Source organism: Drosophila miranda, chromosome 2 (assembly GCF_003369915.1).
Source record: "Drosophila miranda strain MSH22 chromosome 2, D.miranda_PacBio2.1, whole genome shotgun sequence".
Taxonomy (NCBI): domain Eukaryota; kingdom Metazoa; phylum Arthropoda; class Insecta; order Diptera; family Drosophilidae; genus Drosophila; species Drosophila miranda.
Genome location: NC_046675.1, coordinates 16,471,020 through 16,498,093, shown reverse-complemented (window position 1 = coordinate 16,498,093; position 27,074 = coordinate 16,471,020). Strand labels below are relative to the sequence as shown.

At 47.0% G+C, this 27,074-nt stretch overlaps 5 protein-coding genes across 5 annotated transcripts; 4 read left to right on the top strand and 1 right to left on the bottom strand.

Moving 5' to 3' along the window:
- The first annotated feature begins 7,650 nt into the window (after positions 1 to 7,650).
- On the top strand, positions 7,651 to 8,843 carry LOC108154581. Its single transcript, XM_017284883.2, has one exon. The coding sequence runs from the start codon at positions 7,833 to 7,835 to the stop codon at positions 8,694 to 8,696; it is 864 nt and encodes a 287-aa protein (XP_017140372.1). The 5' UTR covers positions 7,651 to 7,832; the 3' UTR covers positions 8,697 to 8,843.
- A 5,208-nt stretch (positions 8,844 to 14,051) lies between these two features.
- On the top strand, positions 14,052 to 15,348 carry LOC108154664. The gene is made up of 2 exons (XM_017285002.2): positions 14,052 to 14,691; positions 14,764 to 15,348. Exons 1-2 carry the CDS (start codon positions 14,185 to 14,187, stop codon positions 15,130 to 15,132), a joined length of 876 nt encoding a protein of 291 aa, XP_017140491.1. The 5' UTR covers positions 14,052 to 14,184; the 3' UTR covers positions 15,133 to 15,348.
- Positions 15,349 to 18,041: 2,693 nt separating this feature from the next.
- Positions 18,042 to 20,906, top strand: LOC108157856. Its single transcript, XM_017290062.2, has 3 exons — positions 18,042 to 18,378; positions 18,457 to 18,712; positions 19,347 to 20,906. Exons 1-3 carry the CDS (start codon positions 18,244 to 18,246, stop codon positions 19,652 to 19,654), a joined length of 699 nt encoding a protein of 232 aa, XP_017145551.1. The 5' UTR covers positions 18,042 to 18,243; the 3' UTR covers positions 19,655 to 20,906.
- A 1,859-nt stretch (positions 20,907 to 22,765) lies between these two features.
- Positions 22,766 to 25,526, top strand: LOC108153926 (the record flags this gene model as incomplete). Its single annotated transcript, XM_017284021.1, has 5 exons — positions 22,766 to 23,261; positions 23,330 to 23,940; positions 24,492 to 24,798; positions 25,039 to 25,190; positions 25,269 to 25,526. Coding segments are annotated over exons 1-5 (1,824 nt in total), but the record flags the coding sequence as incomplete, so codon positions are not given.
- Positions 25,527 to 25,738: 212 nt separating this feature from the next.
- On the bottom strand, positions 25,739 to 26,810 carry LOC108153927. The gene has a single exon (XM_017284023.2). It carries the CDS (start codon positions 26,717 to 26,719, stop codon positions 25,757 to 25,759), a length of 963 nt encoding a protein of 320 aa, XP_017139512.2. The 5' UTR covers positions 26,720 to 26,810; the 3' UTR covers positions 25,739 to 25,756.
- Positions 26,811 to 27,074: the final 264 nt, after the last annotated feature.

Genomic DNA, 27,074 nt, shown 5'->3' with positions numbered 1-27,074 from the left:
TCGAAAGCCCAAATAAATTCCCCAGCCAGCGATGCGCTGCCATCGATATGGATATGGGCCGCATTTGTCCATCCCAGATGCCAGCATTCATTCATTCATTCAGCCAAATATCTAGCCCAACCCTCTGACAATTAATTAAAGTCAAATTGTTATTTGACGTTTGGCTATGTCTGTTTCTGTCTCCGTCTCCGTCCCCGTGTCCGTCTCTGTCCCTGTGTCTGCTGTGTCTGTTGCTGTGGCAGTGGCAGTGGCAGTGACAGTGACTGTGGCTTTGCTTGTGGCTGCCACGCGCTCCAAGTCCGAGCGAACTATTTTTATTTCGATACCGGTTGGCAGTTGTTGTTGCTATTGTTGCATTTCGGCCTGGCCTGGCCTGGCCGAAGCCAAAGCCAAAGCGACTCTTTCAATTTTCAATTTCTATCATTTTTAAGGCTGCAGCCAGGCAAACGAGTTGCCCCAGCAGCAGCCGCCGAAGAAAGTGCCGGGGCCTTTGGGTTCGCGTCGGTTTGGGCCGCGCCGCGTCGCTCCCCGCTGCTGCTCGACTTTGGCCATCTACATTTTCTGTCTCTCTTCTTCTTTTTGTTGTTTTTTAGTGCGGGCCATATCCGTTTTTGGCTCGATTTATGCCTTTTGATAAAACCCCAGCCAAACACAATCAAGGCTGCGCGCAGACATAGAGGGGCGGCCGGCCATTCATTCAGTTACATCGATGTCGCTGTCGATGTCGATGCCGATGACGAGCGCCGGCCATCGCATCGATTTGGCCATTGGGCAGCCGCCACGGCACGGCCATAGGTGAGGCAGCGCAGTATAAATCGGAAAGATTAAAAAACAAGAAAAAAGTTTCACTTTCTCAAGAGTTTACAGTTACTTATAAATATGGAAGCTTTCGGGCTGGCAAAGTTATTTCTCTTTGGCCCAAGGATAAAATAAATGGCAGAATGAAAAGGAGGGAAAGCACAAAAAGGAAGTGACTGGCAGAGAAGCCTTTAGGCTTCAGGCTGGCATTGTATTTACCACAAAGAGAGGCAGAATCTCTCTCTGCTGCCAGCAGCAAAGGGTATTATGTAGCATGATGAAATGGCATTACTTGGCTGAAAGAGTAGATAAAGGAATAAACATAAGGCAGACGATAGAAGCATTGATATTGCATTGAACACAAATTCATTGTACTGTCAATGTTTCTCATTACGCATACGCCTGTTGGTCATCCCATGTATATGTCGATTGAATTATTTAGATTTCGGACACACACACACAGGTCTCAATGGACAATGGCTGCTGTAAAACATCAAATGCGCCAAATCGATGCATCAGGTGCAATTTGTCATAGATAGAGTAGAGTTTTTACCACATCCGCCACACGGCCACACGAGACATGTTTTGATTTATGATCCAACACGAGGCACAAAAAACATACTGGGGCACGAGCATTCCGGAGTGTATTGGCTTAGGTCAGGCTTGAAATTCCCCAGTGACACTTCTGTACACGAATTATAATCCATTAAGTGCCCTGACCAGCCCTGACCAGATGATGGTGTATCGGCAAAGTGTCGAAGGAAACATGGGACTTTTAAGCAAATCTCTTTCGGCATACTAATTACACGTGGGGGCAAGAAGACAATGGTAATAACCATAAGCAATAACAATGGCTAAGAGCACCGCCAAAGTGTAATGGACATTGACCAGCAGTTGGGCCACTCTAATGGGCCTTGTCTTTGGGCCTTGGTGAGTGCTACGAGAGCTGCAAGTTCATTTCATATTCGCACTCGGACTCGAACTCGGACTCAGACTCGGATTTGGATTCATATTCACTCGCACTCGCACTTGTGGCCATGAACATAAATGCTGAGATATACTCGAGCTCGGTCGTACGCGTACTCGTGAATTTTGTGGCCAGAAACTTTCACTGAAGTTGATTTCGAGCGGCGGTTGTGGTTGTGGTTGTTGTAGTTGTAGTTTTTGTTGTCGCCTCTGCTCCTGTCAAAAAGCATGTACATTTCATTATTAATACCATCATCATGGGGTCCCATGCTGGTCTGGTCATAAGCCGCGACGCGTCCCAGTCGTGACGAAAAGCCATCATGTGCCGCCTTATAGTAACGGACTGGACATTGACACCTGCCGCAGCTATACTTTCATTTGGCAAACATTTTGAGGCTGTTTTGAAGAGTAGAGCTCTGTTTCTACACCGATTCGGGGGCCTCTTGAAAAAGGCCTTAATTATAACTTTTAATTGGCCATGTCGCACTTGGCCAGGCACTCGAGTCGACTCGGGTTGGAATCAAAGCGAGCATGCTCTAGTTGGTTGGCCAAGACAAGCCTTTTTTGTGGCTCTGCAGGTCAACCGGAAATACAGTTTTATCAATCCATTCATTGCTTGGAACTTCTCATCATCAATCTGAGTATTTGCTGTTGTTGTTGTCATTATCACCATCATCGTCGGTTGGTATTTATTCCTTTGGAAGTTTTTTGACCGAAATACCATTGAAAGCAAAAGAAGAAAGTTTCTCAATGCCATCGCGCACACACACACAGACACACACTCACACACACGTGCACAGATATACATATTGTCTTCTTTATTCACTTGGCAGCATTTCCTTCATCGCATTCATTGCGAACCAGTTGGTGGTTATGCGCCTTTTTATTCGACTTAATTTAATTAACAGCGTCGTTTTGAGCAGCAATAAAATAAAAAGTTGTAGAAGAAACTAAAGAAGCTTTGGCTAATCACGAAAATAATGATCATTAAAGGGGAAGGTAATGATCATCCGCAATGCTGCTTACAGAAATTTCACTTTAAAGAATGCATTGGACGGCCAACAGATCGACATCAGACCCATCACTCGACGATCATACGCTCTCCCCAGTCTCCAGTCTCCAGTCCGCAGTCCGCAGTCCGCAAAGGTTGCCCCCGGGCCCGGGGCCACCGAAACGTTGCATTATTTATGCTGCAAAGTGGGGCACCGAGCATCCAGCACCACGCCCTTGGTAGTAGTAGAGATGCCGATGCTGCTGCAGCAATTGCGTGAAAGTTGCGGAAGCTGTCGAGCTCAAAAGTTATCCTCCAAAAAAAGCGAAAGGGCTTGGAGCTTGGGGCAGAGCACACGTGCGCCGCACCGGCAGATATCGGGCCATGAAAACTGCAATTTCGGCAAACTTCTCATGCCGGAAAGGCACTCAAAGTCAAGGAGGAAGGCAGCAAGGCAGGAAGGCGGCCAGGGTGGGCATGACGCTTGATGAGAAGTGAAACCCTTTCTCTTTCGAAAGAAAGCGATTGCGGTGCGGTCCCAGTATGAATTTCTGTACAAAATTTCAGCGAGTAACTGCACTCGTATGCCATAAAGGTTTTTCACGCATTATATAAGCATTTTAATGTTGGCGGCGGCGGCAGCGGCGGCCCCAGCTTCCCTTGCCTGATATTGCGCCATCATTTGCTTACACTTGGCCATCATTTATTCAATATGAACGTCATTTAACGCCAGAGAAATTACATAAAAATGGAAAAAAAAAAACAACGCTAATAAATTATTAAATAAGTGCAGCAATAAACTAGCAACGGTACACCAGCAAAACACGAACAGCACATACCCTATTGATAACCGCTCAACTTTATAACCACACAAATTTGTGTGTTTTAAAACCGTCAAGCCGCTGATTGCAGCGATGACAGTGGCCATTTCCAGAAAATTATTGAATGTATGTACGCCCAGCGTAAAAAATAGACAACAGCAATAAAACCAAATATATATAATTTTTAGCTATATATAATTATTTAGACCAAGTATTTGTTCTACAAAAGCAATATATATTTTAACATTAAGTAAGAACCCTATTAAAGATACTTTTTTTTTATTAAACATATGTTCTCTATGTTTGTATTTAAAAACCCAATGTTTAAGTGAAATAGGTTGAGTTTCGTTTTATTATGACATTTTTCTTTGGGTGTATGCTGTAGAGTGTCAATATCCCCTTATATAGTTTGTATACCCCGTGTGAAGTCTAGGAAAAAGCCTTGGTCCGTGCTTTGATTTTGCAATAGACGGCATCGACATCGACACCGTCACCGTAGCATCGAAATTCGAGTAGCTGTAAATTTTTGGTAGAGTTTGTTGAATTAGATAATTTTAGATTTCAGCCATATCCATAAACGTTTTGTTTTTGGTTCGTCGTGGGTTTTCTATTTGGAAGCTGGACGGCGTTGGGGCGTCATGGAAAGTGAAAGTGATGCCACAGATTACATACCCGATTCGTGCATTTATAATTTGTATCTTCGACCAGGTTGCCAGGTGTGCTAAAAACAAGGGGGACGAAACACAACGGTTATGCTAATGGGCGTGGCAGGTTTTCGAACTAAATGATTACAACACAAGCCGCTAATTTTTGTCTGCCTTCGCAGCAGTCGGTCGCGCTGGCTGACCTTTCCCTGCGCCTGTTGGTTCCCATGACACTGGGTAGCCAAGCAAAAAAAACTCAAACTCCCAATTAGACGAACTGCCAGTTGACGGTAAAAGTAGTCATAAATGAGCAAGAGTGAGCTTGCAGCTCTCTGGCTGCAGCACTGGACAGCCAGCCAGCCAGCCGGAGAGTGGGCATTATGACTGTGGCATCAGGCCATGGCTCAAAGAAATTCTCACATTTACAGAGCCGTAAATAGATGAAAGAAAGTCAATTACTGTTGAATTGAAATTTGAGATATTTTATGGTTTTTAAATTGTTATAAATGTAATTAATCTTTTTTTTTTAATAAAAAACAAAAACTTTAGTCTTTTAAGATTCTACTTAGATGACTGCATATCCTAAAATGTGTATTATTTTAATTGAAAGAACTCTCAAATTTCACTAGGAACACATTTTAAGAGTAACCAATCTTCGCAGTCCCAGCAATGATAATTTCCGCTTATCTGATCTTTGTCTTTTTGCCCTTAACTGGGCCAAAGAAAAAGAAAGAAACGCCCACTTGCCTCTTTTCATTGCGGTCGCAAGTTCAAAATGAAGCTATTAAGTGGCAGTTGCAGTTGCAGTTGCAGTTTGTTTTGCGTTTTCACCCTGTGATTGACTGCAGGGGCATCAGTCTTATCATTGACATTGGTATTCATGGGCTGCTGCTATTGTTGTGTTGTCGGTATGGGACTGCGAGTGTCAACACCCACTCAGTGGCACTCGTAATGGCCATGGCCATGGGAATGGCAATCGGGAGTGCTAGGTCCGGCACTCACTTCGTCATTCATTCATGCCGTTTGTTAGCTTACATTTTCGAGTTGCAATGTTGCACGCGTCACCACGGTCGCCTCGCTCTTCGCTCGCAAAGGCAGCGAATGTTGTTGTCTTTGGTAAAAAAGAAGGAAAATTTAAGCTGAACTTTCTTTTTTTGTGTACTGCTGGATGCTGCAGCAGCCACCTCTGTGGCAGTGGCAGTGTCAGCACCAGCAACAACTGCGATATAAATAAAATATATGTGTACTTATATATATGTACATATATATTTCAGCGCCACTCTGCAGCTCTTATTGTTATGTTCACAGCCACATTTTGGGTTTTTATAGTCTTGCAGCTGGAACTCGTTGGGCTGTTATGAGTTTACTCTTCATTTTTCTTCAGACTCCAGACAAAAGCAAAAACATAACCTGTTGAAATGGCTGGGCCACAACAATAGAACCCAAAAGCGGTTCACAGGCGTCGTCAAATGTCGATCCGTTGCACTCTGGAGATGCACTCTGGTGCATCTCACTTGGGGCATGGGCATGGCTGTGTGGCATGGCCGGGGTGAGAGGTTTTCCGCGGCCCATGCCAATGCAGTGAAAGTGTCGTTTCTCATGTTTCGCGGCACACTCTTACAAAATTTAATTAAATGTCAAATAATTCAACATTCAGTTTCTCGCAGATTTGCATCCCTACATACAAACGAGTACTACTATAAGCTGGAGGAGCCTCACGCAATGCGTGGAAGCCCCCGCTGGCCGTCGCCCCCAGCCAGTCGCCAGCTAGTAGGACCAGCCAACAGATGCATATGAAATTCGCTTTCACTGAGGCCAGCTCTGCCTCAAAGCTGGGCTTTGGCTGATCTGGAAAAGCGTTTTCACGCCGCTTGGTGCTTGGTGCTTGGTGGCTTGGTGGCTTGTCTGCTGCTCTGGCTGCTCTGGCTGCCGAGTCCGAGTCCAATTCATAAGCGCATTTTTATTGCGTTTTCACACATTCATAACACTTTAATTAACTATTTTCAACACTTTCTTGGGGCCAGCCAGGCCTGGCATACCGGCATTTGTATCCTGCTCGCGGTCATTTGCCCAGATATTTGGCAAAACTCTCTCGCCGCTGGGCTGATGACTTTCATTTGTTTGGGATCCCGACCCCACTGGCGAACGGCTCCTGGCTGTCTATTTGCGTACTTTTACTTGTCGCATCCAGTTAGTTAGTCACACTTGCTGGCTGCTGGGACAGACAGCCCGGGGCCTTGCTACTGGTGTTTGACAGTTGGTTGACTTTTTAGTCAATAACTTAGCGAGATAGTTTGCCAACCAGCCCAGCCAGCCAGTCAGCCTGTTAGCCAGCTTCAGTTATTTGCTTGAGCCGTTTCTTCTTTGACAACGCATAAAATTTGCACACCATTTCGTATGCAACAAAAAAAAACAGCAACAACAATATGCGAGAGCCACCACAAGAAAGGGCAAAGCAAACCACATACCACATATTTCAGAGATGTATCGCAAAACTTTCCCTTTTCTGAATGAGGTTATGATTATTATTATTGGCACTGTCACCGGCACCGGCACTGTCAGAGGTACTGCCCCTGGCCAACGGTGGTGGTGGAGTGCAGTGGATCTCATTTCTTGTGGCGTGTGGCATAGATTTCTAGCTGTCAGAACGTGCTCGTTTTTTTATGTAACGTGAGTGAGTTCTAACGGGCTTAAGAGGAGGCGGTGACCACTGAACATAGAACATCAGCAGGCAGCTGCACCTGCAACGGCTACATCACCTGCTCCTGCCACTCGGAGAGTGCCTCCGGTGCCACTACTGCGCCTGCTGCTGCTGCTGATGATGATGATGATGGCGCTTGAAAGGGAAATGCTTTTACTTACTTTTACAAAAATTCAATTTCAATTAAAGAGAAGACAATTAAGATTACGACAACGATTTTTCGGCTCTTTTTGGCTCGTTTTTGGCCGGGTAAAAGTGACTTGCGTTCCCACAGGCAGGCAGGAGGCTGTGGCTGTGGCTGTGGCAGCGGCAGTGCCTGTTGACAATGTTACATGAACTTCAGGCGAAAGCAGCGCTGCGGCAGAGACGGCTTACAAATTACAGTAACAATGCTTTTCCAAGTCAAAGATTCTGCCGCTGTTGCTGCCGCTGTCGCTGTCGCTGCTGCTCGTGCGAGGTCGGCGTCGACTGAGCATTACCGTTGGCTGGGCAAAACGAAAGACTGAAGCGAGAAACTTGCACGACTAGTTTCTTGGTCGGGAAGAGAGCGGAGAGCGGTGAGCAGAGAGCATAGAGCGGCGGCATGGAGAAATGCTTTCGTTCGGGGCAGCAGCAGATGAGCATGCCTCTGCCGCTGTTCCAGCTACAGTCGCTGCCACTGCCACTGCCGCCGTATATAAATTGCCGTGTGCCTAGGAAAATTGTATCATTTCATCCTTACCCGTCAAAGCAGCAGCACGCCAGCTAGCAGAGTTGTGTGGCACGCCCCAAAACCCAAAAAGTTTCAATTTCAAAGAGAAAGTGCGTTCGTGCGGTAGCCAAACCCGATTAAGTGCACAGCCCTCGAAGGACTATAAACAACAACAACAAAACGAACCCAAGTGCAAAAAAAAAAGCCCAAAAAGAACAAAATGGCAAACAATAAAGTTATATTCGGTGTCTTGTGTTTGGTCACACTGGCCGCGGCCCTTCCGGCCGAGGAGACGCGCGGCCATGCCCGCAACGCAATCGGCGGCGAGAACGACATTATGGATAGCATCTACAGCGACTGCCTGAGGAAGGATTCGGTGTCGTGCGTCAAGTACAAGCTGTTCAACTTCGTGGACAAGGTGCTCGGTGCCCGCGACCAGTTCGCCCTCACCGAAGGTGTGACCGTTGTGCGCTCCCCTGATGCCCCAGCGCAGGAGGCTGCTCGCTCCATCTCTGGAGACGAGTCGTTCGAGTCTTTGGCCCTCAACCGTATCAGCAGCTTCCTCAACTCGCACACCATTAAGGTTGAGCTGAAGGGCGCCGACATTGTCCAGGCCGTCAGCTCTACCGGACGCGCCCTCGAGGATGCCTCCGAGTCCCTGTTCGGCAGCAACGACCCCAACGCTCCCGAAGAGAGCCGTGGCAAGAAGAAGAAGGCCGCCAAGATCCTTGGCCCCATTCTGGCTCTGGTTGCCCTGAAGGCCGCCGCTCTGCTTCCCCTGCTCCTTGGTGCCATCGCTCTGATCGCCGGCAAGGCCCTGCTCATCGGTAAGATCGCTCTGGTTCTCTCCGCCGTGATCGGCCTGAAGAAGCTGCTCTCCCAGGAGAAGCACGTCACCTACGAGGTCGTCGCCCATCCCCATCACAGCAGCAGCCACTCGGCCAGCCACGACTCCTACGGCAGCGGCTACAGCGCCGATGCGGGCGCCTCCTCTGCCTCGTACGGCAGCAGCGGTCATGGTGGCTGGGGACGCTCCATCGATGCCCAGGATCTGGCCTACGGTGCCCAGAAGCCGCAGGCTTAAGTTGGACAGACAGTCAGCGACATCAGCGAGAACCTGAACAATCTGAAGCAACCACAATCAACAACCACATTCACAAGAAGAACATCACAAACGACTTGAGCCACAGCGCTCGTAAGAGACTCTTGAAGAGGAGAAACATATTATTTATCGTTCGTTTTAATTAATTTATTAATTTAATTTATTTTATTTATTTCTCCACGCAAACACGAAGAAAGCAAAAGCAAAGAATGAAAAACGCACAAAAAACGCAAGCAAAATCAATTTAAGCAGATAAAATGAAACAGAAATATGTAAAAACAAAGACAAAGCGACATCGTAGCGAAAAGAGAAGAAGAATCAGAAGCAGTAGAAGAAGCAGAAGCTAAACCAGAGCCACGTTAGGTTTGTAATGCCGAGTGTTACATGTGCATCTAGTTGTTATGTATATCCCCATGATAGCTGATAAAGCTAACGATAAGATTGTAAAAAAGAAGTCGGTCGGTACCTTATGCAACAAAAACACATCTCTAATACTCATAAGCCCAGCGGCGTCCAGCCTTAAGTCTAAGCTTGCACCAGCACCCAGCTTACATCATTCTCTCTCCATCATCAGCGCCCTGGAAGGACCTCAGACAGGTTGACAATCGAACTGTAACTCTTTTTAACTCTGTTTCACTCCAGCGCACTTTCACTCTCACTATCACTCTCATCTGACTTACTTTCTATCACTTTCTGGCTATCACTGTCTATGTTTCTATCTCTATTTATATTTCTATTTCTGTATCTGTATCTGTAACTGTCTCTGTCAAACTCTGTCTTTCAGACTATCACTGTCTATCACTGCCTATACCAAAACAAACGTACAAATCTGAAAACTATACTTAACTCTATATGTACTTCTCTAACCTGTACCTGTACCTGTGCCTGTACCCGTACTGCTACTTGCTCGACTATCAACTATTCTTCACATGCAATTCTAGTCTTAAAATACAACAAAATCAGCATCAATGAAACAACAATGCCTACCTACTATTAGCTTTAACTCTATCAACTATCAACTAGCTCTAACTTTATCCACTATCACTCCACCTGTTCTTACTTCTCCGCCTCCAACGCTGTCTATCTCTTTCTCTCTCTCTTTCTTCTGGCTTTCCGTCTAGATCTTGAGTCATAGTTTTGGTCATTTGCATGCCATAACTTGCCATAGGTTTCCACACACACACACACGTACCACACCGAACTGAACTCATTTTCCAACTCTGCTCAACTCTATAGTATTTCTTCACTCCATCTCAAAACTCCAATTCCACTTTAACTCTTCAACTTTCTCATTTCTCTGTGCACCTTCATCTCGCTATCTCAGTCTGTCTCTCTCTTTGTGCCTATGCATCTGTCACTTTCTGGCGCTCTACTTTCCAAAAACAACAAACACACACATGCACATACTCGTACGAACACCTGTTTTCCGTAACCATAGTTCACTGTAATGTTACAAATATTAACTTTTTTTAAATATTTTAACTCCTCAATCGTACACCTGTACTACTACATCCATCAGCGACTTGAGCCCTTGCCGAGCCTGTGTGTTTGCGCCGGGCTTTCCTACATTGTGGCCTTAAACATATTTTTAATCCGCTTAAAAATACTCTGTTTAAAACATTTGGAAAGCTCTCTAGCCGCAGGCCGCAAGCCTTGAGTCGCCAGCATGTCGGCTACTTTAATTTAAATATTTGAGCAAAGTCGTACGGCACTTTCACAACTATAGCTTCCAACAGAAGAAGAAAAAGGAGAAGAAGCGCAGAGCAGAAGCTGCAGATGTGGGCAACACCCAACTCACACAAAATCACACAAATCACGCACAAAGGAATGTAAATTTCATAGATTACAATATTCTCTCTCTGTCATACATGCATGTCATTAAAAAATGAAGAAAAACAATACACAAAAAAAAAACAAGTTGAAAAAAATACAAGCAAGGAAGATTAATAAATAAAAAATCAATGAAAAATCAAGCTCTTTGCTTTGTATATAATTTATGGCATACCCTCGGGTCGGGTGAAAGCGAAACGACAAAACTGAAATCCATTATGCATAATTCCCCGCCCTCCAGCCTCAGACGCACCTCTCTGGCCATTGGCCATTGGCTATTGGCTGGGACCAAGACGAACGCGAAAAGTTGCCGTTGACAAGTCCATCTTTGTCCGAGATGCTTTCATTTCAAGTGAAATTGATTTGCGACCCAGTTGCCCAGGCCTCATAAAGATTTGCCCGCTAATAGGTGTAGATAATTATGAGTCTGGTCTTGCCAAGTCAGGTTAACACAAAAATACAACAAAGTGCTGCCCGGCAAAGTGTGCCCCGCTGGCTTTCGACAGCGACAGCAGCAGTGGCAGCAACCGACAGTGAAAGTAAACAGTTAGGAAACCGAAACAGCAGCTAAGGCCACAGTCCAAAATCCAGAAACATCGCCACCAACAAATACAAAACGTGCAGTGAAAAGTCCAACGAAATCACGGCACATGGCCAGAGCCGAAAAACGTTTTCCAACCGCTAAGCCAATGCGGCGGCTGCCGCTGAATGGTCGAGTCAAAAACAAAAGACAAGGTAATGCGATTTAATGTTAACAACTCATTTGAGCAGCTTTCAAGCTTGGGCAAACATTGACTGACCAGTTCATAGCCATAGCTGCCTCAACAACAACAAAAATTACAAACAATCTTAGGGTACACTCTATTTAGAGACATCTTAAAGGTGGGGTAACAATCTGTGGCTTGTATTAATGCTGTTTAAAGATAGTAGAAGAAAGTTTATTTACGGATTGGTCGCATGGGAGGTCGAGATCCCATTTTGATAGCGTTTCAGCTTTGGAATCAACCAACCATTTGGTTCCACTACAGAACGGTATTTTCGAACATTAATTTGATAATTGTTCACTTTCTTTGTTTCTAATCCAAATGAAATGAGCCCCAGCCTATTTTCGATTCTAATAAATTTTGTTAATGGCTGGTGGTAGTATATGCAAATCGACAAACCAAAACGAAAGCCTTGCTAAGTGATTTGGAGCGAACAACCGTTGTGCCGCTAGAGAAATGCGGTTCTTCTGTTGCAGCCAAACTGGTGCAGCATCATCACCAGAAGCAGCAGCAGCAGCAGCAGCAGCAGCTTCAGCTGCATTGGTTGTTGGCCACCAATTTCACATTCTGAAAAACGAGATAAAAAACCACACAAAATTTGCAATAATTCATAAGCCGGCAGCGCAATGTTCGCACACACAAGAAGAGTTAATGCAACGACCACAGCAGCAGCAGCAGCAGCAGCACCATCAGCAGCAGCAGGAGGAGGAGAATCGTGCAGAGTGGCCAATTTGAAAGCAATTTCACTGTCAACTGAGAGGGGGAGGATGGTAAGCAGGGGCGAAGAGGGGTTGTTCAAGCCAAGTGGATGCCTACAAGGGCGGCGTCGTGCGCAGAATGTTCAGTGAAATGAAAACGAGTTTTTGGCTCAGAAAGCAGGTCAGCAGAACGTAGACAACCGACAACCGAAGTCCAGAAGAAAAAGTTGATTGTCGGCCTTGCTGCACTGCGCTTTCGAACAAAGCCCGAGAATAAAAAGACACCAGAGGAAGGGAAGCCCGAAGCCCGACCCCCCAAAGCCTCCCAATGCTCGACTAATAATATTATTAAGCGCTTTGAATTAATGTAGCTGCTATAATTTTCCGCTCCAGCACGTTTTTCCCACACTCGAAAAAAAAACAACAAAATGTACGTACAACGTGCCACACTACACGCATGATATTTTGTATGGCTCTGTAATTGGTGCGGCCGTTCTTCACGTTGCTTTGCTCACAGAGCATTTAATTTATTAGGCGCCAGTGCCTATGATTAATTGAAAGTTAATTGTCCGCGAGAGATCCACAGAGCTGTGAAACAGTTTGGTCACTCAAGCGTTTGTCTGATTTGTATTGAAGCAGAGCTGCTGCTGTCGTTAGTGGTCAATTTGCATTACGGATTACGGATATACTCTACAGATAGCGGTTAGCAACAATCGGCCATAATTGACGAACGGTCGTCGCCAGTTCGGTCAGCGGTTGCATCGCCGCATCGATGGTTATCGCGCATATTGCGTGATGACTTTGATTGCCAGTTAAATATGAAATGAAAAGCGATTCAGTGCGGTCAGTCTATGACGCTTTGGTTGTATTGCAATTAAGCAAAAATGGCAAGAATTTAATAAAGATTTCACGAGGTTTATGACAATTGTTATTGCAGAAGAAACCATTAATCGTCACTGGGCACTGTCACCTGAGATATCACCTTAAACAATTGAAACTAGTAGGCTGGCAGGCTCTGTGAAATGGACACTGGAACACAGCCCATGTGAATGCCCTCCACCAAAACCAGAGTTCTCAACTTCATTGAAATGCGAAACACACAACAATAGAATTAATATATGGTCGAAATGGTATCACAAAAATATAATAGAAAAGAATCCTAACATATGGAACTCTCCGTAAAATGGGGTATTCAAACTAATTATCTGTGGGAAGATGCCACATATCAGTGCGACTCACATCAACCATTTGTAGCTCTTCTTCCACAACTTTTCCGTCATTTGCTCACTGGTTATCACTTCAATTCATTTTCATTAGCACCTTAATTATGCAAAGCGCCACCTTCCGATATTTTTCCAAGAAAGCTGTGCTGGTGGTCAATGTTTCAAGCTTTCTTTGTTCGTTTCGTCAAGTCGGATCGAATCGGATCAAGTTCGTTTGGCGGTTTCACTATTTCGCGAGCACCAAAAAGTATGCAGCGAAACGTACACAATATGAAGCTGCAAAATTGAGTAAGTATGATAAAAAGAAAAGTTTTGCGGAAAACTAGGTTACGACAGTGAATCTGCAGAATGATGGCTGCAATAAAACACTGAAAAACCGAAAATGTGTGCATGGTTGCGGTCTAGTAAGCGGCGCCAAGAGAGCGAGATACAAAGACGGAGGCCGACTACACGAGGAACTGCTGCCTTGGCAGCGCCAGAGCTGGCAGCAAATCACGCACGCTCTCTCATAGAACGAGCTGCAACTTTGAATATAATTGCGAATGATCGCTGCAATGCCACAACGCCGCAATGCTCCCAACTGGAGGCTGGAGGCTGGTTGCAAGCAGATACTTTGGTTTCTTTCGCAGCGAAATCACGAAAGCGCAGCTCCACTGGCCATCCAGCGCCCGCCAACTGGCTAATTGCCGTGATATTTAGACTAAGACAAAAAGTATGTTTTTCAATTACAGCTGCCGCTTGACATGCAAGGCGCAATTATACCGCCGCGGCGGTATAAAATGCATACGATCGGCTTGCCACCACTCAGTTGAACATCAAAAGTGCAGTGCCCCGTTTGGACGAGTTGCGTCAGTGCATCAGTGCTCATCCACAAGGATAGTCCAAGGAGCAGCTTCTCATCACCAGTATCTAACAGACACCAGGCCCAAGAACCAGCACCAGCACCAGCCCAGACATGATCAAGTACGTGTGGCATGTGGCAGCCCTCATGATTGTCTTCTGCTGGCTGTCAACTGCTCGCAGCGCCAGCTACCAGCACCAGCACCAACACCAGAGTCTGAACAGCCTCGGCGTCGGGCAGAAGCCACAGCCGCAGCCGCAGCCGAGTGCCTCCAGCTCCGCATCCACTCCCACCGGCTTCTGGAAAGACATGTCGCTGGTTTACCGAATCTACCAGCAATGCACGGGCGAGAATATGTCTGTCTGCTTGAAGGTCAAGCTGTTGACCGGCCTGGAGAAGGTTTTTCGCTCGGCGAAAACTCTGGCGCTCTTCGAGGGCGTGCAGTTCGTTAGCTCTGGCAACGGCAGCGGTGGTGAGGAGCAGAAGCGGGCCAAGCTGCCGCCAATCAGTGAGCAGGACATTGTGGCTGTTCTGCCTCGCAGCACGGACGCCAAGGATCAGGTTCTCAACAGCATGATCTTCAAGCGGGTAGGCAACTTTCTCCAGGACCACACGCTGCAGGTGAGATCATGATGTTGACAGATCTGGAGAGGGAGTGGGATTACTTATGATGTCTGATGCTTTTTCCAATAGGTAAAGTTTCCGGACATGCGCGACTCGGACAGCAGCACCGCGGAGGGTCGCAAGAAAAAGGATAAAAAGGGCAATGGTGCCTACATTATGATTCCTCTGCTCCTCGGCGGCACATTTGTGCCAATCGCCTACGGCGCCTTGGCCATGCTAGCCGGCAAGGCGCTGATTGTGTCCAAACTGGCTCTGGTGCTCGCATCCATCATTGGCATCAAGAAACTGCTCAGTGGCGGCGGCGGTGGCAAGGAGTCTTCGCATGAGGTCGTCGTCTCTGGTGGCAGCCACTCGGGCTGGGGACGTGACTTCGACATGGCCTACAGCGGCTGGAAGCCAGCCAAAGAGCAGCAAGCGGGCAGCGCAAAGAGCTTGTAGGCCGCCATCGCACGAGCATCACGGCAGCAGGCGAGGCATAGGCCTGCATTTGCATTTGGAGGAGAGAGTTGGAGGTCGAGAGTTGAGTTAACCAAAGAAAAGATGCCGCACGAACTGTCTGACTAATGTCTAGTTTAATTTGTCTAATCGATTATTAATTTTAACGAACTAAATGTGTGTGTTAGGTTTAAGTAAGCGCTAATTAAATATAGTAAATTCTGCTACACGAAAAGCACTCCCGTACCCCGGTTGATTTTTGGGCCACTCCCCTCCCTGACCGGGACGCACTTAAATTTATGATAACAATTACAGTTTCGATGAAATGTGCTTACGTGCGTGCTAAAAATGGCAGACGAGCTGCTTCGCTTTCTACCATGCACATATGCATATACATATTGAATATATTCAGCTACACATATGTACATATTTACACATGTTTGCGTTCACTCAAAGTCCAATGCAATATTCATAGATGAAATAAGCTCCAACACTGGCCTGCCTCTTCTTCTCAGGTATGCGACAATTTCACTTTTGAGCCCCTGCACGAAATATTAATGAGCTGCTCAGAGTACGAGTAGAACATTGAACCAGGCTAACGACATTGCTGCTGCTGAGCAGCAACGCCTTGCCTTTGGCGCTTTCCACGGCCTATACAAGAGTTAGTTGTGGGAGCCACATTTACTTAGCAACTACTGACGTCACAAGCACGGGACTTTCATTAATTGAAAATTACTCAAGCGCATTACGGTACCGCCATGTAAACACCAACGTATCCGAGGCTGCAGCTGAAGGTGAAGATGAAGCAGGAGACGGAGATGGAGACGGAGCTACCCGGAATTCGGATTCGGACTCAGGCCCAGTCAGCCATGCGGAATGAAAGTGAAACTTTAAAAAGGTGTCAATTTTGTAGATGCCACTGTGAAGGGTTGCGTTGAGACAGTCGCGGGTGGGGCCGCGCTGCTGATTGTTTGCCTTCGGTTGGGCGTCAATGTGAGAGGAGATACTTTAAGCAAAACTTTTTCCCCAAAGCGTGAATTTCGCATGACTATTTGGGTCAGACAAGAGTGCGGATATACTTAGGAACAGGCTGCTTGAGAATTAATTGAGCATACTTGATTGAAAGCACATTCTTTTCTTAGAGTGAAGTAGTCAGATCATCATAAATTTCGGAATTCAAAGTCGACTATCTACTTTTCGCATTAAATTGTTCATTTATTTTCATCTCTCTTTAAAGCAAACGTTTCTTTTTTATATTTTTTAGCTCCAACTTAATTCCCAGATAATTCCCATAGACCAATGACATTGCGTAACCCAATGCCCGTTGTGGCAGAGCTTGAATTTAATAAAATTGTAAGCTCATGAAAATGACTTTTTCACTTTCATTGCGCACGCACGTGGGTAAAATATTTTTTTTTTTCATTTCAATTCGGGAAACATGTCGACCGCATTATGCCCTACACAAAGAATCATCTATCAGAGTTCCACTTCAGGAAAGTATTGTGGTAGGGAAGTCCCATCCATCTTTGTCCACGTGCAAGGCATTTGCATATTCCATCACCGGATTTGGAGCTCAGACTCATGCTGCTGGCTGCAGATAATCGTCTGGACTGTGGAGTGCTGAGTGGCTTTTGCATTTACATTTGACTATTGATTTATTTTCCATTGGACAGCATGCAAATCCGAGGCGTAGCTTTCTTTTGGGGCACTTGTCTAATGCGTAAATTACACGGCAAAACGATGAAGCGAGAAACGAGAAGCGCTAAGCGGGCAGAAAAAGACGAACACACTCGACGTGTGGCAATTTTCGAGTGCTGCAAATTAAAGCGACATAATGCCAATGAAACTCTCGTGTATCTCGTGTATCTATATCTGTATCTGGCGGTGTGTGTGTGTGTGTGTGTTTCTACTCTGTGTATTTGTATCTGCTGATGTTTCTGCGGCAACTGTGCAACTGTCGACGATTGGATTGGCATACAAAACTGCAGATACATTATGCGAGAGATACTTGCTGGAGTGGAGGCAAAAACAAACACATAAATAAAAAGCAAAATTAAAGTGAAATTTTTTCCTCCATGCCTCCGCCTGCCGCCTGCAAACTAGTTAATTTTCTATTTTACTCCAATTTGAGCCGCGGCTCTTGATGCGCTTGCTTTCGACAAATGGACGCCATTTTAAATGGTGTTGTTGATTAGCCTCCCCCTCCCACTCCACCCCGCCTTCCACATCCAACACTGCTTGCACGGGCCGTCCCTTGTCTAGTGCCAGCTCCCCTCAATGCAGTTTCAGTCACGTGTTTGCAATTTGAAATGAAACTATGACCAGCACCTTTTGGCGTCTGCGCTGGCTAATATTAGGCCTTAAAGTCTGCCTTCACATGAGTTAAATCAAGGTGCAATCTGAGAAGGTGTATCTGTATCAAAGATACATAAAACAATTAGCAATCGCTCTCACATCTTCCCCCTTTACGATACATACGATACATGTGTGTGCTGGTAGGCAAATAGCTAACTGCTGGCTAAGTACGTTGACAAACAGCCAGGCCTGAGCCAACAAGAAGCTCTGCCCGACGTCTGCTGGCATGTACGGCGACTTCAGCTGCGACGACTGCGACGTCTTTGTCGGGGGCATCTCGGTAGTCACTTCGGCTATGGCTTTGCGGCCAGTCCAGGCTGCAGCCGATGCGCCTCATCGTCTTCGTATCCGTCGGGTCGGCCTGATGATTTAAATTCTAAGCTCGGCTACCGACTCCATTACTGGCCGAGTGTTGGGGGAGGGGACAAGGGACACGCGAGAGTCCACTAGCGTCGCGCTAAAGCGTCAACATCGTCTCCAGCGTCGTTGTCGTCGCTGCTGCTGTCGGCGCTGCTGCTGCTCTGCTGGCCGGGAATAAAACTCGATCCGCGTGCGTCTTCTAGCCACAGTTTACCGGTTGCCTTCTGACCGACAGATCGAACAAGCCAATCGAGCGCAGTGCATTCATTCAAGTGAACAACAAATCAGCAAAGGCACTCACAGGAAGTGCACAGTACGAGTACGAGTAGACAGGATAACGCCGCCAGTGTGTCAAGTGTTTTTGTGAATTGAGTTGATCAATTAATCAACCAAGCAATCATGTTCAAGTTTGTGTGCTTATTCGCGCTGATCGCCTCAACGGCGGCAGCCGCCTCCGAGGCAGACAGTCTGCTGACCAGTGCCCTGAAAATGGTCAAGGACTGCGGTGATCGATCGATGGTATTGTGTATGAAGGTAACGAATGCCCTAACCCACAGCGTAGCCCAGACAGAAGGCTAACACAGTTCCACAACCACTTCCCCCGCCCCATAGGAACGCGCCCTGCACTATTTCGACACGGAGAACGGCGACGTGAGGTTGACCGAGGGCATTGCTCTGGTGAAGACAGACGACATACCCGTGGGACGATCACTCAACGAAATCCAGCTGCCCGAGGAAGTGGAGTCCCGGGAGGCTGAGGTCGACTCTCTGCTGGTGGAGCGTGTGGCCCGCTTCTTTGGCACCCATACACTGCAGTTCAAGGTGCCCAAGGACTCGATCCAGGACATGCAGCGCGCTCTCGAGGAGTGTAAGTATTCTGTCAATAAGACTCTGATCGATCACACATAAATTAATGATCGATTCGATGGCCATTCTGGTTAGTGAACATGTTACCTATTTGGGCTACTAATGCAACGACCAGTTTACGACCAGGCTGATGGCAGGCAGATGGCAGTCCCAGAGGCAGTCCCAGTGGCAGTCCCAGTCTTGGAACAAATCCTGTTTTCACTGTTAAATTCTAGTCACATTGAGGTCATCCTGTTGGCTGATTCCAAACAATCTAACCATCTAGCGGTGCATTGACAGTACCAATACCAATACCAGTCCTAGTCTCAGACCGAGACTCAGGCTCAGGCAACTCGTTGGCTGATGCTGTTATTAATTGCACTTTAGTTAGCCAGTTAGTTAGGCTTACTTTCTTTTCTACGATCCGTGATCCGTGATCCGCGATCCGCGCTTTTCGCTGACTGCTGCAATTTCCGATTTCTAAACGCAGCCAGCTATCCAGCCACATAGAAAGCTGCCGATCCTGTTCGCTTATTAATTATCTGTGTGCTCCAGTTGCTAATTAGCGGTCAGCGTATACTCGTACGACTTTGAATCAAGCGAAAGTAAATCATGCAAATGTATCTATATCTGTGTGTGTATCTTTTTGTCTTTAGCGCGTGGCAAGAAGAAGGAGAAGAAGAAGTACCTGATGCCCCTGCTGATGTTGTTCAAGCTGAAGATGGCCGCCCTTCTGCCCTTGGCCATTGGCTTCCTGGCACTGATCTCATTCAAGGCTCTGGTCATTGGCAAGATCGCCCTCTTGCTGTCGGGCATCATCGGCCTGAAGAAGCTGCTGGAGTCCAAGAAGGAGAACTACGAGGTGGTGGCGCATCCGCACTACGAGCACGAGCACAGCTACGGACGGGCCCTGCCCGGCGGCGGCGATGCACAGAACCTGGCCTACGCGTCGTATAAGCAATAAGCAAATAGCCAAAAACCAATTCTGGAGCAACATAAAAAGCAATATTCAGTGCAATAGAAGGCGAATATGGGAAAGGAGAGAGACCGCTTGGAGAAAGCTGAATGGAGAGTAGAGCTTCGAAGGCTCGATGTTTAATTTATTCTATTTATTTAATTTATTTGTATAGCATAGTTCATGCCAAGCTTACACATAAGGCGCCATCATCTGCAACTGTTACATGAGAGAGGAAATTGTCCAAAATAAGTCCAAATACCCATAGGGAATAAGTTCAAATTTGGGGGCTAAGGAGGCTGAGGAGGTTGAGGATAGTTTCACGAGGAGTCGGTTCGGGGCTCTGTTTCTTGAGGGCCTTTGCGCGGCCTTTACCTTAAACTATAATCTTAAACAACTCACATCACAAATGACTGTACTTTTGTATTAATACTCAGAGCTTTACTATTGACTATTTTAACGCTTTACGCCTTATGCTTAACTTAACTCAACTCCTAACTAAAACTAAACTAATCTAAACATAACTATTTAATCTCTAAACTACTGCCAGGCGCAGGCCACTCAGGAAGAGTCTAGCCAGCCAGTCCTCGCCCTTCGCCTCACTTCCACCTCTTTATCACCCCCTAAAAAGTACAGACAACAACCACAAGAACCACTCTAATGAGAAATCAAAAATCAATAAAAGAAATCCTGCATTTATCTCGAAACGCTATTTTATATTTGAAATGTTGCACATACGCAACTGGTGTCCAGCATTTTTCAAGCGCAATGCTTTCACTCTTTCACCAAGTATGGCAATCGAGGCCAGTGATATCAATTGCATGTGTGCGACATACAAAACCATGGCCGCGGCCGGTGCAGAGCAAAATAAACGGCAAATTTCACTTGAGCCACCGAGGCGTAGCCAGGCCACATTCAGAAACAGAAACACAGATGCAAAGCCAATGCCAAAGCCAGTGCCAGAGCCAGAGAAGACGTTCAGCCAGTTAGTGCCATCCCACATGGCCGGCCGGCCGGCTGGGAGTGTCTTCCTGCTGCTCTGCCCCCGCACCCCCCCGTCTCGGGTATGGTATCCAATGTCGCTCCAGAAAGCACACTCGAAAAATCTAATGAAAGTTGCGACCTCCTTTTTGCATTTGCAACGTGCAACACGTACGCCCATTTACCGCCGATGCCCGATCCCCGATCCCCGACGCTCTGTGCGATGGGGTGTGTGCACAATGTCAATGAGATGGACATGGGCGATGGACATGGGCGGAAAGTACGGGGCCTCGCTCTGGGGACTGGGGACTGGGGAGCACGCCCCGAGCTGCAATTTATGGCCGTTGGCATTTGGCATATAAATGGCCAAAACAGCCAAAAGTCTGCCGACTGGCTCGTATATCTTCTCAACTATTTGTGAACAATGTTCGGTTGCCTGCTGCAGCCCAGCAGCAACTGGCCGTGAATTTCAAGTATTGTCGGTGAAAGTGTTTATTAATACAATTTCTTTTTTGTCTCTGCGTGAATTGCAGCTGGAAATTTATTGAGCAGCGAGCACACTGCTGTTCAGACATCACACTCAGCCCCATCTTGTATCATCTTCATTCTCAGCTCAGACTTTTGTATACAAAACCTCAAACTTTTGCCACACTTTCGAAATGGCAGAAATTACAAAAGTTTTCCCGTCAACCGAAAACATTAAACCATAAATCTAACACAGAAAATCCTTCGAATAGCCAAATCAAGTCGGAAGAAGAAAAGGACGGCCATGAAAAGTTTTCGCGCTCGGTTTGTCTGTTTTTTCATTAGATGAAAAGGCAGAGGAAGGGCACCGCGCCACCTCTCGAAATGGCGTCTAGGTGTCAGACACTTTTTGTCTGGGCGGTGTCTCAAATTTCTCCACCCTCAACAACACAACCCTACCTTCCCAGACCACGCTGTTTGTGGTTTCCGTCCAACGTGCTTGACGCGCTGGCAACACCAAACTTTTCACTCAGCTTTCACATCCACCGCCCGAAAGTAGGCAAGCCTTTTTGCTCTCAGTCTCTTCGGTGTATTATATTTCCAAGTGTATTACTTTTGATACCTACCCTTTGTTTGCGACTTTTACCACGCAGTTGACAAAGGTGCAAGCATTTCCATTCTAAAAATATATTTTACAGGAACTTTCTAATATCAAAATTTATTATTAAGTTGGTCCTTTAACTTTGATTTTAACTGAATGATAGTAATCTATAGATAGCATAGAAAATTTCAGCACATCCATACTTAAATTAAATATCCAGTTTATAAATACAAACCTAGCGAAATTATATAGAATTCACTTTGATTTAAACATAAATGTACTAAAAAGTCTTTTTCATACGACCCATATTTATTATAAATATAAAAAACACTCGAAAATATATAAAATGACTTAAATTTTGTAGGAAATATATTTAATGCATATAAGAAAATATTGATTTTACAACTTCCACTCTCGAAGTAATACATTTTCAAATCTAAGTCGAACTATTCGATTCTCAGGCCTCTTTTCTCTGGGGGTGTATAGTAGCATAATTACTAAGATTTTCGGCTAAACTTTTGCCTCTTTTCCTTTTGTTTGTTTATTTGCTTTTAGCTTGTAGCAATTTTCAGGTGTTTTAAGGTGTAAATGATGGAACATTTCTGGTAATTCTGTGAACGCCCCCGTTTGTTTAATAGGCGGGCATTAGCAATGGTAATTGGGAATTTTCCAAAGGGGTTCGGTCCGACCTGTGGCGCCTACTATTTCATAATTTTTGTGGAATAACTCCATTGCATAATGGTCGAGATGTGCGAAAAATTGGCCACAAGTCGACGCAGCTTTGGGTCGTTGTGTGCACTGACCATGACCATGCCGGCTCGGAACAACAAAAACAACAACAACAACAGAGATGATCAGAAGAAGACGAAGAGCCGACCGACCACTTGGCGTTGATGTAAAACAATTTCCGTTATTGGGCCATTTGCAAAAAAAAATGTGAGTGAACTGAATGGGGAGTAAATTTGGCTGAGACTGAAAACTGATTATTGTATAACTAGATGAGGTCCGGAAGATATAAAACCCAGGGGTCAGCCGGCCATCGGGCTCAGTTAAGATTCAAGCCTTTGACCAACATGTTGCTACTAGCTTGCTGTGTACTGTTGTTCCAGCTTACAGGAATTTCTGGTAGTGTCAGTGGCAGTGACTTCTCCCACGTTGGATCCGAGGAGCTGCAGCAGTTCAAACAGTGTGTCCGTGGAGTCAGTGGCCAGCGGCCAAGACTGACCGAGTGCCTAGGACGCTCAGCCCTTAACTTCATACAGCGTGTCGAGGAGAGTGATAATGTTAGTTTTGTGGAGGATTTTTTGACGGTGAAGAGTGACTCTGCTGCAGCAGGGAGATCACTGGCCAATGTGCTGGACACCGATCCGGTCGACTTCCGAGGTATACTCGAGAACGCTGGTGCCGTCATGGGGCAGCGGAGTCTCGAGTGGCACATGGATAGTCTTTATCCGGGACTGATGTTCAAAATAGGACCCACAACGGATGCCAATAGTGTGGCTGAGTTCGTTCTAGATGGGGCAGGGGTGCAGGGGGAGCGTCAATTTGGATACGAAGAGCCCACAGCTGGTAAGAGAATCACAATTTTAATATTATTCAAAAGTTTTACTTTATATTTGTGGACTCCTTTGTCTTAGGTCGTCTCTTGGCCAAGCAGTATCTTTTGCCCTTTCTGCTGGGCCTGAAGTTCAATCTGGTGGCTCTGGTGCCTCTGCTATTTGCTGGGATCTGCTTGCTGCTGAAGAAGTCTCTGTTCTTGGTTAAGCTGGCGGTCTATGTCAGCAGCTTTCTGGGCTTTGGCGGTGTCGTCAGCTCTTTGGGTGGCTTGGGTGGCTTGGGTGGCGGTCTTGGCGGCTTCGACAGTTTTGGAGGTGGTTCGAACTTTGGATTCCATGGACATCGACCTGTTGGCCACTTTCCCGGTAAGACGACGGTCTTTGGCCATGGGGACGAGCTCCATCATCAGCACCAGCAGCAGTACGATGTGCATGAGGCGTCACCATATCGTCGAAGCGAGCGCAAAGTACGTTTCGAGCAGCCCCGGGCCGCAGAGACTTCGTCGCCTGCCCCTAACCCTCATCCACCCACCGAAGATCGTTTCTATGACTTTGAACACCAGCACAGGCCGAGCAATAAGCTCCTGGCGGCCAGTGTGGAGCAAGAGGCTGCCGGCTCGGCGGACACCTTGATGCGAAACTTCCACACCGCCAGCGTCTCCGCAGGCATGCAGGGCTGGCAGGCCCTGGACGTGCGATCGCTGTAGGGAATACTTAACTTATTTCTTAGCCCAATTAGCCCTAATATTAGCTAAGTTACAACTAGGCTAAAACGCTGTGAGTGCTTTCCAAAAATGAAAGTTTTCTTATCCAAAAAGTTGTGTTCTGTTCGGATTCAGTTTTCGTTTGCGTCAAGGTTCAGCAAGCAAGTTGCCATCGAGAGGTCTTCTGCCGAAAACTTTTCTTATTCGATTCCTATCAAAAGTGCTCTGCTCGACAGTGTCGTGCTTTGACAAGCATGTTAATTGGCACTCCACCCCCCACGAAAGGGCGGAGAGCAGCTCCCTCGGGGAGGCACTATAAATAATGAGACAGAGCAGCATCTTGGGCTATTTGAAGTTCAAACAGCGTTGCGTTCCGTTCGCTCAAAGAAGCTCGCGGGAGAAGAGAATACAGTATGTGGCGTCTGTTCTTAGTGCAGTGCATCATCATAGCCGGTTCCTCCGTCCTGGCCATCACTCAAGAGAGTTGGAGACCCCGCAGTCTGGGCAGAATTATAGCACAATGTCTGGGTGGTGCGGAGGTGTGGCATTGCCTGGGCTCCGAAAGTGAGCGATTGCTGGAGACGGCTGCTCGGGACAACAGCACCTGGCGGATCAACGACTATCTGAGCATAGAGCCGCCACCGGAGGAAGTGGCTGCTGCCACTCATGCTCATGGAACAGACCGTAGCGATAGCGGAGCGGTACGGGAATCAAGTGCGTCATCTGGCTTTGCTGGCAAGCTGCTTCAGTTGGTACAGGGACGGGCTCTGCGTGTTCAACTTCCCAGGGAGCTGACGATATCGAATGCCATCGACGACTTTGGCACTGAACTGGGCTTTGATCAAGGTACTTATTCGCTAGTAGATGATAAAATCGATAAAATAGTAGGAGGAGGATTTGGTAGTTTTTATGATGTGCTTCAGACAACAACAGATGATAAAGATAAGCTGAAAAGGAAGAAGAAAGAAAAGAAGAAAAAGAAAGATAAAAAGTCAGAGAAGAAGAAAAAGAAAGAGATAAAATCGAAGAAAGACAAGAACAAAAATAAAAATAAAACCAAAAATAAAAACTGCTCCAAAAAAACAGGTCGCAAGAAGAAGGACAAAGATAAGCACATGGCCATGATGGGCGGAATGATCATGATGGCTACCGTGGCCCAAATGTTCCTCGGGAAGGTAATCCTCATCGCCGGCTCTGCCTTCATTATGGCAAAAATAGCCCTCATCATATCACTGCTGGTGAGTAGTGGATCCCAAAGCAAACCACAGCCCAGGTGGTCCAATCACAATTCATTGGCGCTAAGCCTCCATTTGCAGGGCAGTTTAAAAAAGGGATCGAGTGGCCACAGTGGTAGTAGTAGTCCGGAGCACGTGATCGTCACCGGCTCGGGATCGGGCTCCGGACACAGCCATGAAAGCGGCTGGCACCGCAGCATGCCCACTCACGTTTACAGCTCTAGCCAGCTGGAGCAGATTGAAGAGCCACCAGCCCATGCCCATGATCAGGGATACTATGCCTACGAGATGGAAACCCGGAAGCGGCGCCAATCCAACCAGCCCCAGCTGGAAGAGAAGCTTCAGCAGCAGCAACAGCAGCAGCAGTCCCGACCAGAAGCAACGATCCCAACGCGTGGATTTCTCTAGATTTTAATGTATCTTTCTGTGGTAAAAATAATCTATGATAAAACTAAACTTAAACTGGAGGGCTTTCAGGCGAACGAATGTAAATACAATTTCATATAGATTGAAGCTAAGCGATAGATTGATCTTTGGTTGAGTATTTCCTCTGAACGGTAGGTAGGATCTTATCGCGACACCTTTGTCGAAGCAGAAGCTGGAGAGCCGGCTTGGGCCTGTGGCAACCAGGCTTGGTAGGCTTTGTCCTGCATCATCATCTCGTCGTCGATGCTGCGATGGTAGGATCCGCCGCCGGAATCATGGCCGCCGGAGTCGTACTCGCCCTGATGGCTGGATGAATAAGTGTGGCTCTGCTGGACTTGCGGGTGCTTCACGATTTCGTAGGTGGTCTTCTCGCCCCCGTCGTGGCCAACAAGCTTCTTAAGTCCGATGATGGCGCTGATGATGAGCGCTATTTTGCCCACAATCAGAGCCTTGCCAGCCACAATGGCGATCGAGTGATAAGCCATCTTCAGAATGGCCGTCTTCAGCAGAACGGCGGCGATGAAGGGTCCCAGATACTTTTTGTCATCCTTCTTTTTGTCTCGTCCCTCGCTTTCGCTTTCGTTGCCGGACAGGAAGTAGCTCATGAGGTACTGCAGCCAGTCCTGGCTGTTCCGGTTCCGCTCCCCGTAGTGCAGCAGACGCGGCAGGTTTACCTGCAGCTGGTGGCTGTGCACGAAACCAAGGAAGCGCTCCAGCAGCAGGGCGTCCAAGCTCTTGCTGGACATATGCTCCAGATCTCGATTGTTCAACTGGCTCTCGGCAATGCTGGCACGGGCGGTGCGCGTGTCTTGGGCCGCACTCTCCCGCCTCACCAGGTTAACGCCATCCACAATGCTGAGCTGCTGCACCTTGAGGGCGCGCCCCAGCAGTCGGGCGCCCTGCACTTTGCAGCACCAAAAAATATCCTCGCTTTCGGCGCACTGGCCGTACACATGGCGCACCGTCCGCATAAGTCCGCTCTCCCCACTGCCCGTGGAGTTGTTGGAAGGGGTATTAAGCTCAAGCGCCCAGCTGGTTCGGTGGGCATGGAAAGTGGCCAACAGCAGGGCTATAAGCAGACCCAGGCGGGAATCCATTATGTCCATATGCCTGATCCTTGTGGTCGGTCCTTTTTCTCACTATCTCTCTCGTGATGCTGCTGCAAACTCTCTTAGCCAACTGATCTTGTGCGCCAGTTTGTCCATCAAATTTATACACTTCACCTTGCCACAATTAGCCAGGCAGCCGTTGCATCCAGTTTTGCTTTTGTTGCCTCCGTTGCAGCCCCGCTGGTGCTGGTGGCTATTTAGAGCGTAATATGCATGATAACTGCCAGCCTGCCTGCAGCTTGGTTTTGACTGAAGCAAAGCTTCGCTGCAGATTTAGTGCAATTGCCGGCAAGATCAAGCCATCAAACCGTCAAGCCCCGCCATCGGACCAATTTTTCTTGGCGCATTGCCG

Excerpts from the sequence above, each read along its gene's own strand:
- LOC108154581 (XM_017284883.2), top strand. The coding sequence starts at position 7,833 with ATGGCAAACAATAAAGTTATATTCGGTGTCTTGTGTTTGGTCACACTG.
- LOC108154664 (XM_017285002.2), top strand. The coding sequence starts at position 14,185 with ATGATCAAGTACGTGTGGCATGTGGCAGCCCTCATGATTGTCTTCTGC. Across the intron at positions 14,692-14,763 it reads TCCAGGACCACACGCTGCAG|GTAAAGTTTCCGGACATGCG; the intron begins GTGAGATCATGA and ends TTTTTCCAATAG.
- LOC108157856 (XM_017290062.2), top strand. The coding sequence starts at position 18,244 with ATGTTCAAGTTTGTGTGCTTATTCGCGCTGATCGCCTCAACGGCGGCA. Across the intron at positions 18,379-18,456 it reads CGATGGTATTGTGTATGAAG|GAACGCGCCCTGCACTATTT; the intron begins GTAACGAATGCC and ends CCCGCCCCATAG. Across the intron at positions 18,713-19,346 it reads GCAGCGCGCTCTCGAGGAGT|CGCGTGGCAAGAAGAAGGAG; the intron begins GTAAGTATTCTG and ends TTTTGTCTTTAG.
- LOC108153927 (XM_017284023.2), bottom strand. The coding sequence starts at position 26,719 with ATGGACATAATGGATTCCCGCCTGGGTCTGCTTATAGCCCTGCTGTTG.